The sequence below is a fragment of the Candoia aspera genome, chromosome 1 (assembly GCF_035149785.1).
Source record: "Candoia aspera isolate rCanAsp1 chromosome 1, rCanAsp1.hap2, whole genome shotgun sequence".
NCBI lineage: Eukaryota > Metazoa > Chordata > Lepidosauria > Squamata > Boidae > Candoia > Candoia aspera.
Window position 1 is genome coordinate 268,736,800 of NC_086153.1, and position 15,057 is coordinate 268,751,856.

At 38.3% G+C, this 15,057-nt stretch overlaps 1 protein-coding gene across 1 annotated transcript in view; it reads left to right on the forward strand.

The window, feature by feature from the left end:
* The window catches only part of EXT2 (exostosin glycosyltransferase 2), an 89,827-nt gene that overhangs the window by 30,828 nt on the left and 43,942 nt on the right, over nucleotides 1–15,057 (forward strand). Inside the window, exon 8 of the mRNA XM_063289650.1 lies at nucleotides 13,951–14,082. Within this exon, the coding sequence (XP_063145720.1) occupies nucleotides 13,951–14,082 (132 nt within the window). The remainder of the gene's footprint in view (nucleotides 1–13,950; nucleotides 14,083–15,057) is intronic.

A 15,057-nucleotide genomic window follows, 5' to 3' on the forward strand; every position in this document is an offset into this window, starting at 1 on the left:
GCAATCTGATTTGTATTCATGCTTAATCCCATGCAGTTATGCCTTTAAAAGAATAAAAATATGGTGGCCATGTGTGCTTGAAGAGTGTAAATGTCCCTCTTCTGCCCCTCACCCCCCCAAACAAAGCTCCTTCTTTTCATTTTACAGAAACCAGAGGCTTCTTCTGGCTTTATCTAACCCCAGCAGACTTGCCGCTTGGAAGAGACATGAGCCAATTGAACTTACGAAAGTTAAAGCAAACTGGCTGAACACATGGGTAGTTCAAGACCACCCCATGTCTGCTAAGAAGCTCCGTTGCCAATCTGATTTCTGAAAAAGCCCCCTAGTAAGCATTCTTCTCCATCCTTATGTTAAACCCACATGGAGCCTGAAAACTATGAGTAGTAATTTCACAAAAAACTACTGTTCATATAGACATTGTTCTCCTGTCACCTACAGAACATTTTTATCTTTGATCTGCTTTTAATTCTGTTAAGGTACTGAAGTTAATGGGAATTTGGAAAGTAGTAGGAACTGTGTAAATAGCAAAAATGATTACTTCTTCCAAGATGATGTTCTTCTAAGAAATTCAGCAGAATGTACATGAATACCCTTCTCTCAATTTGTGCCCACAGCAGTTCTGTGAAGCTATGCTTAGTGGTGATGATTGTCCCACAATCATCCTTTGACCTTTGTAAGAGTAAAAGATCAAGACTGCAGGTATGCAAGGACACAAAATAAAATCTTACACAAAAACCTTACAAATATTTTTTTCTGTTCTGATTTTTTTCTTCTTAAAGTAGCAATCCTAGCATAACTAGGTAGGAAAAGCATGCAGAACAAGGCTTCTGGAATTGTTTCCAACCCCTTTACTAGCAGTGGCCATAAGTGGCATCTGTATTTTCTGTGTAATGAAATAATTAGTGTGTGTATGAAGGTGAGGGTTTAATCAGGATGGGCACATATGTGTTTTCTGTGCAAGAAAGAAAGTCAAAGAGTGGGTGCGTATGTGGTCACTGTTTCTGCTCTTGTGTTTGTGTATACATATGCACTGGGGAGCACAGGGCAAGCTGCACATTCTCCATTTCTGAGTCATGTGACTAGGAGGAAGAAGGGAAAGGAACATATAATGGAGAAATCAACAACAACAACTATGGCTACAGGCAAGTTGTTTATAAGTTACAAATAACATCAGGTCCTCAACCACTGAGTAATTGGGGCCATAGATTTATTCTTCCATGCTGAAGGACAAATCTCTCAGCAATAAGAACTCTAACCCCAATCTTTTTTTTCCTTATTCTGTTCTGTTTAATTAAATAAAGGCAAAAATAAATTATTTTAAGATGTAGACAGATAGAAGTGGTAGTAGCATTCTGAGCTGCTGCCTAATGGCCTCTTTCATGGGGAAGCATTGGGGGATTTTTTTTTCTGGTCCCCAGTTGGATCCAGGCTATTTTTGAATTCAGTCCTGCTTTTGCCTGCTTTTTCCCCTGCACCAAATTTGGTCCCTTTCTGTTTTTGGAGAGTTATCCTGCTGATGGATGGAAAGAGTCCCAATCCCTTTACATATTTTTCTCACATTTATTCCTGAAATAATAAATAAGGATGTTCTGTGGTTTAGTGACATCTTTAGGAACTGTCCATAGTTGTCCATTTTTATTTATACAGAACTATCAGCTTGTATAGTGTTTTATACATCTAAGACAGTAGTCGGTAACCTTTTTAGGTCAGGAGCACATTAGGGATTTTGAGAGCATGAGCTGGATATAATCAGAAAATGTTTCCAATGGGATACCTCTCTGTTCACAAACTGGATGACATAGCGGGCATACTGGTCCCAAAATTGGAACAAAATTGACAGGATGCTCTCTGCATCCCAGTGGGGCCTAAAGACATTTTTGCAAATAATTATAGTGTTGGAGGCTGTGGCTGTGGCTGTGCTTTGTGGCATGTCAGCTCCCTATTATATTTTCTTAATACAAATGTTTTTTTAAAATGTTGGGTAGGAGAGGATCCTAGTAACACCAGCAGGATGTCAGGATGCACAATAGTGTTTCTGAGCACCAGGTTGCCTGTACCTGGTATGACAGAACAAAGGTCTGTTCCAAGTGTAGGCTTTAGTACAGACTGAATTACATCAGGGAATAGGAACTATGAGATTTAGCTGATGTTTTCTTGAAATGGGTGGAACTTGAGAGGGAATTTATAGAAAGTAATGTATTCTAGAGAATATATTTCTAAGAAATAGTTTCTAGCATATAGACCAGTAAAGAAAAAGTTTAGGTCTTTTGAAGGAGTCAGAGAACTTTGAGAAGCTAAAGGTATGGTGATGCAAAAGTCAAAAACATGGATGGAGATCTGCCAAATTAAAAAAAGCAAAGTTGTAAGAACAAAGTCATGGAGGGCTTTGATGGACAAGATATGTACATTGATTCTGAGAGTGGAAAGGAAGCCCAATATAGGCGTTTTAAGAGGAACATCATATCAAAGTGATGAGGGATGAATGATGTTGGGAGCAAAGTGTTTGCAGCAGAGAGGATACCAAGATGTGACAACAGAACATAAGAGGAAAATAAAAAGAATGCCACAAAGTAAGAGGTAGTAAGAAATGAGTTAAAGCTTTGCCAAAGGAATAGAAAAGAAATGCTGTATTGTTTTATCAGCACAAAGGAAGAAGCAACAGAACTGAATTACAGGCTGACTGTAGGGGGAAAAAGGAAAAGAGGAAAAAATAAAACCAAGGGAGCATCACTGAAAGAAAACTAGTGTAATCTCTGTATGGATGGTTCTGGAAATCATGAGACTTGAAGAGTCCATTCATCAGCAGTGAGTAGAGGAAAAGAGTCTGAGAAATCCTGTATGTGGAGGGCAGGGTAACACATGTAGAGTTACCACTTATGAAAATATTGAAAAACAGCTACAGAAAGAAGGAGCTCCTAACAGGCTCATAGGAATATATAGTATGAAGTGAATAAAGGAGAAAGTAATTATAAGTCTCAAAGGTACAAGCAGCGTAAAGAAGGATGTTAGGCTCATAGTCTTTTGTCATGTTTGGTTTTATTATTTTGAATTACAGTAATTTATTAGATAGCCATGCACCAAAAAAACTTGTTTTGGGAAGTGAATCTGTTGATAAGGATAGGCAGAAGCTAGTTCAGGAAATGCCTCTGGACCTCTGGGTGATTTGCAGTAGTTTGACAATGGTTTCTGGTTCCCAAATGCCTAACAACAGGAACAACACAAAGGCTCCCTGAGTATAACATTAGACTTGAAGACAAAATCAGGAGTGCTTTTTGTGTGTGGAAGCTAATTTCTAGGCTGTATCTTTTCTTACCTGAGTCACTGTTTTTCATCAGTATCTAATCTGTGGGCATAGTATATTCTGCAATACTGAAATACAGCCACCCGTGCTGCTTTTGATAGGGCCAGGTCTTAGGTTGATACTTAATCTGGACTAGTCAGAGACAATGAGGAGACTTAAACTGAAATGAATAAAAATGTATTATCTTCAGTTTAAATAGATGATACTTATTATTGTTAACATCTTGGTTTTCATTTGCTAAGTTAGGATAAGGATACATTGGGCAGAAGGACTTTCCCCTTATGTGCATCTTACAAAACTCTTGTCTGTTCAGAGTGCAGACAGATGCAAATGGAGGATGGAGAACAGTTTCTGATGAAGTGAACTGTAGCACACAGAAGCTTGTGCCTTTTAATAAAATTGGTTAGTCAGAAAAGGTACTACCAGACTCCTGATGTTTTGCTACCATAGACTAACACGGCGTTTTCCTACAGTGTGAAGAACTATTCCCATTCCATTCCATTGTAATAACATTTATTTGGGTTTTTTAAAATGGATTTTGACTAGTGGCAGTCAGATCTTGCTTTCTGGTAGCCACCTTAAGATCATACTGTGAAATGAGCAAAACAAGCCCTGGGCTTAATAGGGAAACAGTGCCATCTTCCTCATTCTCCTCTGTCACTGCTGTTATTATTGTTGTCATGCCACTCTCATTTTAATACCAAAAAGGAGAGTGAGGTTCATGCTTTCCTAACCCTTTCATTCAGAAAAAAAACAGATAAAAGGGAGAATTTTTACTTTTCCAAATGCTTCAACTCTGACCTCCAAGTGGGCTTCAGAGACCAGGTCAAATCAGACATTTGCTGGAGTAAATAATATATTTGTTTTTAATGCCACATTAACAGCATGAGTGACTGGTTTCTGTGACCCTTCCCCCTTTTAATTTAATGTTCTGTTTTTGGCTCTTCTTTAAAGAGGACTCTGTGGAGTAATTTTGGCTCTTATCAGTTTGCTGACAGCTATATAAACTATTACTGGCTCCAGGCAATGTGTGCAGAGAGAAATCGCTTGTTTGTAACTAAGGAAAAAATTTTGTACTGGATAGATTGTGAGCAAATCAAACTGTGGTCTGAAGGGAAAACTGTCTAAGGGAGCTGCATACTAGCCTGTTTATTTAGTATGTACATACTGAATTTACCTCTAGTCAAACTACAGTGTATTTAGATGCATGATTCTAAAAGATGATTGATAAAACCATTATGAGCAAATTCTAGGTCTTTAAAAGGCTTTTAATTAATATATTTGATTTTTAACCACCCTCTTTTCCCCTGAGAGAAACCTCTTTCTTTCTGGGGGCTTTGTAGAATCCTTATCACATTGAAAAGAACTTTTATCCATCTGCCATTTGTAGTACAGTATTTTAGACTGTGTCTTAAACACCTAACCCCACTTTAATCCTTTCTAGGGTGCCTTTCTATAATTTTTTCTTTATTAATGTCAGGTCTTGACACTTTTTTTTAGCTTTTCAGATGTATGAAGCAGAAGCCTTTTTTCCCATTCTAAAAGATCCTTGGATCAGGCAGCAAGAAGGGGTGGTAGTGGAAGGTAGCTCTGATAGCTGACTACTTTCCAGGTAGATTAAGTGCAGTTGTGGAATCTTAGGCATTGATTTAGATGCTTTTTTAAAAGCTTTGTAAAACTACTCTCTTCTAGAAAGGAGATAGAACATTCTGCTTTGCACTGTTTAGGCTACATCTGCAATTCTGTGTCCAGTTCTGATATCGTACTATGACATGGACAAAGATAAGTATCTACAGAGAAGGGTAGTGAGGGCAATAATCAGGGATTAAAAACCAACTCCAGTGAGAAGTGGTTGAAAGTGCTGGATATGTTTAACCTGAAGGAGAGAGAATTACTGTTAGTATTAATCTTCCTGCGGTTTCTGTGCAGCAAATTAACATAACTTCCTTGTGAGACAGATTTGGAGGCCTTCAGATCTGAAATCTAGAATTAGCAGGAATTGGACCTAATCCTATTTCATGAAATGTGCAAGAACAAAAAATGTGAGGATGTGAAATGTGCCTATACTACCATGGCCAACACTCAGAATGTGGGTTATGAATCAATGTTACGCTTGTTTTCTTAATTTTTTTTTTAAGAAATTTAGTTTTACAGAATAGAATTTTTGTGATAGATAAGAATGTATGGTAGAACTGTTTTATAGACCATTGAAGCTAAGCAATTTGTGAAATATGAAATATCTGTTGACTGGAATAGAATAAAGAACAGTCCAAACAATTACCAATATAAGACATTGTCAGAAGTAAGAAAGACATGGAGGTCTTCGTGTATTAGAGCTACTGAATTTGCTTTGTCTCCCTACCCATGGGAAATCTTCCGTTTTGTTGGTTTTAGTGGGTCTGTTGTGATAAATCAATTTTGTGACAGTGGATGCTTATTTATTTATTTATTTATTTATTTATGATGTTGGAAACTGATTAAAAGTTTCCAGCCACGTTTAAACTGACTGAGTCTAGAGCCAGGCAGCTTGTGACTAAGGTAGATGCTAGGGACATTGTACCAAATCACAGTGGGAAGCGTCAGTATGCAGCTAAGAAAGCTGGGAAAGGTGTAAGCAGATCCTCAATTTATCTGCCAAGTAGGTTCTCTAAACACTGTTTTATTGGACAGTGGCTCCTGCTTTACTAACCTCTAACCTCTGTGGTGCTTGGAGGTGCTACCCACTGACCAGTCTTGTCTTTGAACCTCCCTTGGTTCCTGCCACCTCAAAGGCTTGCTGCCGGATTCCTGTATTTTTCTTGGGACTTCACCTCCCAGCAGGATGGCTACAGCAGGGAAAACTGATCCACCCTTAGAACATTGATATATTTGAAAGTGATACCCTCGAGACTAGAAACCTATTGCTTTCTATTTCAGGAGCTGTCTATCACTTGTCAAAAAATGTAGCTGAACCCTTTTCACCTTTTTTTCAGTTGGCAATCATATTGTAGTAGGATAGACTACACAGTTGTGGGCAATATGGATTATTGCCTCCTCAGCCATAATTATACTTGGAGTAATTTTAGGGAATGTGCTGTGTGGATTTGGCTTTGTGAGATAACTAACATAATTTGGGGTTGGTAGAACATTTAGTCAAAATAATTAAGTTCTAGAATCCATGGGGATTGGGTTGCTTGTTGGCTCCCTGGTTTCTGAATGATGTAGTCCACATTGTTCTGTTCAGCTGTTCTTGAACGCTGTTGTTCTCAGGCAGGTGCACGGAATTCCATGCAGATAAATGTGTGGAATAAGACAAGAAGGATAGATTATTTGTCTCTTCCCTGGCTACCACAGACTCCTTTAGCTGCCAGTTTCCTGTGTATTAGTAACAGGTTTGGCAGGCAAGTAGAATATGGTATAACCATTACCTTTGGGAAGGGTCAGCCTACAATACATGTTGCACACTACCATGACACCTGAAACCTCTCTAAATTAAGGATTTGTCTGTCTGTGTGTACCCCAAAATTTGTGAGATCTTTCAAATCTTATAAAAGTCGGGGCATTTGTTTATTTGGTTGGTTGGCTGGTTCTGGAGGCCTGAAAATACTTGATCCTTGCTTTATGTACAGTATGTCTGTGTTTGTGTGTGTGTATACATACATACATACATACATACATACATACATTACTGACTGCAGTTGGGACCAGCAACTCCATTGCTAAGCATTGCTGTCATTAAGTGCCACGCCATGTGACTGTACTAACTTATGACATCAGTTCCGGCTGAGTTTGTTAAGTGAATCACCTGCAGCTGCTAAACACAATGTCACGTGACTGTGACTTTCAAGTTCCTACTGGCTTACCCAATGACTTTGGTTGTCAGAAGCAGGCTGTAAAGGTTGCAAATGATGATCATGAAACGCTGTGACTGTCATAAATGCACACCAGTTTCCAAGTGCCCGAATCGTCATCACATGACCATGGGGATGCTGCAATGACTGCAACTTTGAGGACAGGTCATTAGTCTCTATTTTCTGTGCCATCATATGTTTGAATGGTCACTGAATGAGTAGTCGGTAAGCGAGGACTACCTGTGGTTCCAATCTAAGTAATCTGAATAAGGTCTATCTGTGTGGTTGCTGAGAGTCAAAACTGACTTATTTATTTCAATGATTCATATGGCCACCTGACAGTGATTCTGGGTGGCATGCAAGGATTAAAACTACAGCTACAACCAATAACTCATGACTCCTAAGGTAAATCAATACATCCCAATAATGAAAAACCACATCACTAATAGAGCTTGCTTAACCTCCTGGCCCAAATGCCTGGAGAAACAGCCTGGTCTTCAGACTTTGGGCTTGATGGAACAAAATCAAAATCTTAATCTGTAACCCTAAAGAACCAGTGCAAATGCTAGGAGATGGACATAACTGTATGTGAGAACCAGAAGCACAAAGAAAAAATGACTGAATTTATATCATCCTTTACTTTTTGTTGTTCTAATCCATCTAGAAGCTACTTCTGTAGAAGTGACAATGGCAGGTCATTGACTATTCTGGTGGCTGGTAATTTCTGATAGGTTTAATTGTGTCCAGAGCTCAGTATAGTATTTTGTATTTTGCCTGAGCTGGCAACTTCCTACTAGTCCAGCATAGTTGTTTGTTAACAGCTACTGCTACTATAAAGCAACTATAAAAGTATTTTATACCTTTGTTTGGAAAAGGAGAAATGAAAAGGCAGCAACTTTCTTGGTCTTTCTTAGCTAATTTTGCCTTGGCTGCTTGAGACAAATGTGCATAAAGGCATTACAGATTAAATGAGATTAGTCTCTCCCCAACAATATTTTTTACTAATGCTAAAGCATGCAAAGTTTATATGGCTAGGAAAGCACAAGCATGGGGAGAGGAGAAGATGGACCCTTTATATTATCATCAGGAAATCTACCAGAAGAAAGACAGAGATATATTCAGAAGATCTTTCTATTTTTCAAGTGTAAATGCTTATTCTTTTACGTCTTAAATTTGCAAATAACTATATGTGTCCTTACACAGATGTATATCAGCCTTAAAACTACGCATAAACAAACAGTTAGAACTGGTCAATATTTATATAATGCCTACTTATTGTTAAGGGACGCGGTGGCGCTGCGGGTTAAACCGCTGAGCTGCTGAGCTTGCCAATCGGAAGGTCGGCGGTTCGAATCTGCGTGATGGGGTGAGCTCCCGTTGCTAGTCCCAGCTCCTGCCAACCTAGCAGTTCGAAAACATGCAAATGTGAGTAGATTAATAGGTACCGCTTCGGCAGGCAGGTAACGGCGTTCTGTGTAGTCATGCCGGCCACATGACCATGGAATTGTCTACGGACAAACGCCGGCTCTTCGGCTTTGAAACGGAGATGAGCACCGCTCCCTAGAGTCGGACACGATTGGACTTAATGTCAAGGGAAACCTTTACTTTTACTTTACTTATTGTTATGCATTTGAATAAAAATGCAAAAAGTAGAAAGCAGAGTGTGTTAGATCTTAGTGAGATTAATGTAATAATACATTTTATTTTCCCTTCTTAATGTCACCACTGGGAGTCATATCAGTGAGTCAGTTGTTTTTCAGCAATAATATGGAGAAAGCATTAAGTGTACCCAAGTGACAGGTATCATAAGGATCATACAATGATTTTGAACTATGAACCTGGTGATTCTTGTAAATTTGAAGCTGAAAAATAAAGGAAAATAATAGCTTTTGTTTTCTACACCCAATTAATCTTAAGATCAGATAAAATCTAGATTAAATGCATTGCAATAATGAACTCTGTATTAGAGTTAGTTTGGTATCTAAACCTGCAAAATATTGGTAACAGTATTGTTGAATGCAGTTAAAATGTGAAGGCCTTAAGAAAAGTTCTAATGGCTAGTTGTTATTAATCTCTTTTTCCATGTGAAAATGAGATGAGCAACAGCTGACCATTAGAACCATGTGAAAAGGAGACTGGAAGAATTTTTTGAAAACTATTTATTCAGAGGACTGCCATTTCTTCCCATGACCAGACATATCTCTTGGCAAAGAAGAAGGGGAATTTTTTATAAAAATCTCTGAATAAAAAGACTTGGAACTGAGCCCTAATATATCCAATATAGTATATATTTTCCATTTAATTAGACCAGTATTAAGTTTTAAAAGCAAAAAGCCCTAAGGACAATGGATTGAGTGCAAGTAGGTTGAGAAGTATAGTTGTGTTAAGTTCTTTACAGGAAACAGTGCGTGCCATATTTGGTTGGCATGCTATATCCTCTAAGCTGAGAAAGGTAATAGATTTTTTTCTTTTAGATACTTTCATACCTAGGTCATATGGACATTACAGTGCCACATGCTAAAATAATTCCTTTATTTCACATGTTAGTGTAGAACCTCAGCTTGTGATTTTTTTTTGTCAGTCTTGGAGAAGGAACAAGAACAATGATAGGTGTTTTTTCTACACCCAGTAATAATCAGACAAGGCTCTGATATGATAACTGGCATAGCTTAAGATGGCATGTAATTCTGGTTATGTAACTTTCGGACTAGATGGGATTTAGGACATCCTTTCATCGTGACTAGGTGTTAATTCTGGTTGAACTATATGTGAAATAATATATTGTTTATAAACAATCAAAGTATGAATATATCTATCTACTAAATCTATTCTTAAAATACAATTTGGACTCTGTCTTCTTGGAATTGGAAAAGGATAATGAACTTATAAAATGCAATCCCCATATACTGAATGTTAGTGTTTGGCCAGTTCAATACTTAGAGCAGCTAGTAGGAAAATCTATGTAACTTTATTAAGGTGGGAACAAGATCTTCAGTTTGTCTTCTGGTAAACTGGTATTTTATGTATGTATGTATGTATGTATGTATGTATTTATGGGGCCAATCTTACCTCCCAGGGCAGCATGTTCCATAGGGCAGGCGCCACTGCAGAGAAGGCCCGCTTCCTGGACCCCGCCAAACAAAGTTGTCTTAGAGACGGGGTCCTCAGCATGCCCTCTCTGCACGATTGGGTGGGACAGGCTGATGTAATGGGGAAGAGGTGGTCCCTCAGGTAACTTGTCCCATGCCATGTAGGGCTTTTAAGGTAATAACCAACACCTTGAATTGGACCTGGAAGCAAACTGGTACCCAATGCAGCTTGCGCAGCAGCGGTGTTACATGTGCCCTTCTGGGGGCACCAAAGACAGCTCACGCGGCTGCATTCTGGACCAGCTGAAGCTTCCGGATATTTTTCAAGGGTAGCCCCATGTAGAGTGCATTGCAATAGTCTATATGAGAGATAACAAGGGTGTGAGTGACTGTTCGAAGGGCCTCCTGATCCAGGAAAGGGCGTAACTGGTGCATAGCATGTAGCTGCACAAAGGCTCTCCTGGGCATGGCTGCCACCGAGGACCCCCAGATTACGCACCGGGTCTGTCTGGGGCAGTGTAACCCCATCCAGAACAAGAGACGTTAATGTCCCAGATATGGAAGAACCATTAACCCACAGCCACTCTGTCTTACTTACTTACTTACTTCAACTCTGTTCAGTTGAAGCCTGTTGTTCCCCATCCAGAACAAATTCAAATTATATCAAATTATATAACCAAATTTAAGAATTTTAACAAAATTTATTTAACTTCTTTAATTCAGGTCCATGTCAAGTGCATCTGTGTAAAATTCAGTATTGCTGAGGATAGGGAGAAAAAGGGGAGGGGAGGAGAGGTGTCCCCAAACTAAGGTAAATATTTTTGAATTGTAGTATCTACAAATTTGGAAAAAAAAATACTTTGCAGAGCTTGTTATGTTTCAAAAACCAATTATGGCTTATTAGATCAATGGTTTGTAGATAAATGTAGAACAATTTGAATGATGTCACTTTAGCATGTGTGCCTAATTTGAAATTATGGTAGTTTGAGAATTACATATATAACCTACAGAAACAGAAAACTCTTCATGTTTGTAGAAGTAAGTGTTTTTCAGGTTAGGCTCTTCTTTGTATTTATGTTTACAGACAATAATAGAGAGGTTTATCTTTCATTGGGTATCTGGTATAATAATTTGAAAGCAGGAGCATCTCTGGTAATCAATTTAAATGTTTGATTCCTACATCCCGCATAGAGAAAAATTCATCCCAAAATGTTAATCTTTGGTACATGCTTCAGAATGTATTTTATAGCATTGAGCTTTAGGCTGTTTAAACACTGGGTGGCATGCTGTTAATGGCAGAGGGGAAGTTGATTATTTCATGGCTAGAAAAATATGAAGCAAGGAGTTTAAATGCAGCAAGTTCTTTGCAAGACCTGAAACTTAAATAGGAACAAAAACTAATAAACATTTGGATGAAGTGCAGTTGTGTTAGAACTAACTGAGCTTATAGTAAAAAAATATATATGAGTTCTCTGTAACTTATTTTCAAAAGGAAAGCTTTCAAAATAATGTCTGTCAACATGAAAACAGCAATACTTCAAGGCCTCATAAACTGTGTGAAGTGTGTCACTCTGGGAACACTTGACTCTTGCAATGGGGCAAAATGTTACAACACCATGGCGCCTGACATTTTAGGTTAGACAATTAACTTTTACTGCCTTTTCACAAGGCTATCATCTCCTTTTCTCTTAACTTAAATTTCTTCTTTCCAGCTAGAAGTTCTAAGTGATTGAATGAAAGTCAAAGATTTTCCACATTAAAAATAGCTTCCATGTGTTTAATGTTTCTGTTAATTTTGCTATTTTTTGCAACTTATTCATTGTTGATTTTTGCATGCTAACTGGAACATTTTTCACTGGTGCAATATGGAGTCTTTATGTATTATGGGGATATACTGTGATATAACCTGATGCTGTTCATTCTGAGAAGAAATGCTTATAATACAATTTGTTTATATCTAAAGAATCTAACAGTTTGCCTCAAAAAGTGTCATATTAAAATGAAGGATGCTTCTTTCAGTTTTGAGGAGCAACTGTCTCTAAGTGATGCCATCTGAAATCTAGCTGATAGATAGGAACAGAACTACTGCCAGACCCCATGCTTCCTGTTCCCAGATCTCTCAGGAGATCCATAAAGATGCTATACAGTAGCTGATGGTATCAAAGTCAAGCACCGAAACAGAGTCACACTCCCTTTTTGATCCCTGAACAAAGATCATCAGCTCAACCAAGGCAGTCTTAGTCCTATAGACTGCCTGGAGTTAGTTCAGAATGGGTTCAACATAATCTGCTTTCTTCAGGACTGCCTGCAGTTCAGAAGCCACTGCTCTCTCCATCACTTTATGTAATCATAGGAGGTTACAGATTGATCTATAATTGCCCATATCTGGAAGGATCCAGGAGAAGCTTCTTAAGAGCCTCTTTAAACAAGGTCTCCTGTCCACCCACATAGTTTTATTTAAGGTGTCACTAGAAGTTACAAGCCAGATTGGGCACAGTTCCAGAGGACAGTGTACCATTCCATGCAGTTTGTCCATATCCATGGATATCATAAAACTAAAATTGATCCTAGCCGTATAAGAGGAATTACTAGATACCTTCATAGTTGAATCAAAGATGGCATCCAGACTGTCCTGAACATGAAATTTTATCTGCAAAAAATCATTTGAAAGCATTATACACACATCTGAGAGTTCTGTAATACAGGTAGTCCTCGCTTACCGACCACTTGTTCAGTGACTGTTTGAAGTTACAGTATGATGGCACTGAAGGAGAAGGTTTATGACCAGCCCTTGAAGTTGCATGTGTCACAGCGTCTCCATAGTCACGTGATTGTGATTCAGGCACTTGGCAACTGGTGCACATTTATGATGGTCGCAGTGCCCAGTGGTCATGTGATCGCCATTTGTGACCTTTACAGTTGGCTTCTGACAAGCAAAGTCAATGGGGAAGCGAGTAGGAAGTCACAAGTTGCAGACATGTTCCATCATACTTAATGGCCACAGGTAAATTCACTTGACCACAACTGGAATGGACAAACTGATGTCATAAGTCAGGCACAGTCATGGACATTTCACTTTACGACCATGTTGCTTAGCGATGGAGTTGCCAGTCCCAATTGTGGTCAGTAAGTGAGGACTACCCATATGCACAAAGGAAGAGATGAAGAATAAGCCAGTCCCCTTACAACCCAAGACAAGATGGAAGAGATGAATCCAAAAGAAACTTTGCAGTGGTGTTTCTCGAACGTATTGCAATTGTGGATCAGTAAATAATCTGCTTATGGTGCCTGAAACATTACACCTGAAAGCAAAAAGTGCTGAACCTACAAGTTACATTTCTGAACTATCTTATTCTGATGTACTTTTGGAATGGACAGCAGACCTGGACTGCCTCTGTAATGTGTTAACATAATGATTTTAAGTTATTGTTACCTAAACCATCTTGAGTCATGAGGAGTTAGGGCAGTATAGACATGTTGAAATAAACTAATTGATTAATTGAATGATAATCCAGATTTTAGATTGTTTCCTTTTTTATCTTTAATGTGGCAGAGTGAATGAGGCCAAATCTACTTTGATTTCAAACAGATTTAGCTTCTTAATGATAGTAGCTTAGGCTGAAACTTGGAAATATAAATAGGTTATATGTATGACATCCATATACAGATGTTTAAAATCTGCTATCTGGGAAACACACAGTGTGAAAATAATATTAATTATTCTTTGCAGGCAAGGTGGTTCTGGGAAGCTTACTTTCAATCAATGAAAGCTATTGCTTTGGCAACTCTTAAGATAATCAATGACCGGATCTACCCGTATGCTGCCACATCATACGAAGAATGGAATGATCCCCCAGAAATTGTAAGTGAGGTTTTTTATTTATTAAACTTTATATGCTGAATCTCTTTAAAAACAAAACCTTCAAGAATAAATAACTTGTGTATTATATTATAAGGTTCAACATGAAAAACTTGAATTCATCTTGAATTGAGCTTCAGATTCCTAAGGGATAGTGAATTACCTTGTTATGTTCTTTTTTTCCCTCCCTTAAAATTGAACTTTCAATTGTGTTTTTGTCTTCCATTTTTTGTTGTTTAGAGGCATGACAAAAGAGTAGATCCTGAGAGAGAGCTCAGTTTGCCTAGAAAAACATGCATAATTTATGTATTGTCATTTGTAGAAAATCAACTTTCCTCCTTTACAAATAGGTTTTCAGACAAGCAAACTGTAGTAGTCTGAAAAATCTGAACCCTGCATTTGGAGACAGGCTTCTAAAATGGAGGTCAGGAAATCTTTTTGAGTTCAAGCCTTTTAAACAAGTAATGTTGAGAATGGGATGACAAAGCAGGGTTTATGTAATCTGCTCTGGTATTCTGTTGATCTGACAAATTCAAGTCCATTGCCATTTCTCAGCAATTGATAATTCCACTGCTGTTCCACAGTTAGCCTGCAAAAGTAAATACGGTGTCACATTTTCAGTATGAAGTTAGAACAGCTAATTTAGGTTATCAGTCATTCTCTAGATTCTAGGTGATATCCAAACGACTCTTTTTTTTCCTTCAAAAACTGCTCTTCCAAGCCCTCATATGAAAAATCCTTCAATAGACCAAGCAGTTTGGTAGAATCTTCTTCATCCTGGTGTTTTCCTACAGGTGCAGAGTCTGTTTTTCAAATCAACAAACACCATTTCATGCAATTGAACACAGCAACCAGGTCCAACTGGATGATTTTCATGTCTGCGTTGATTGTGTCCTGCCACCTTTGCTTTGGTCTTCCATGTGGTCAGTTGCCATCAGTATTAAAGTGGTAGGCAGTGCAGGCAATGGTGTGGGGTGA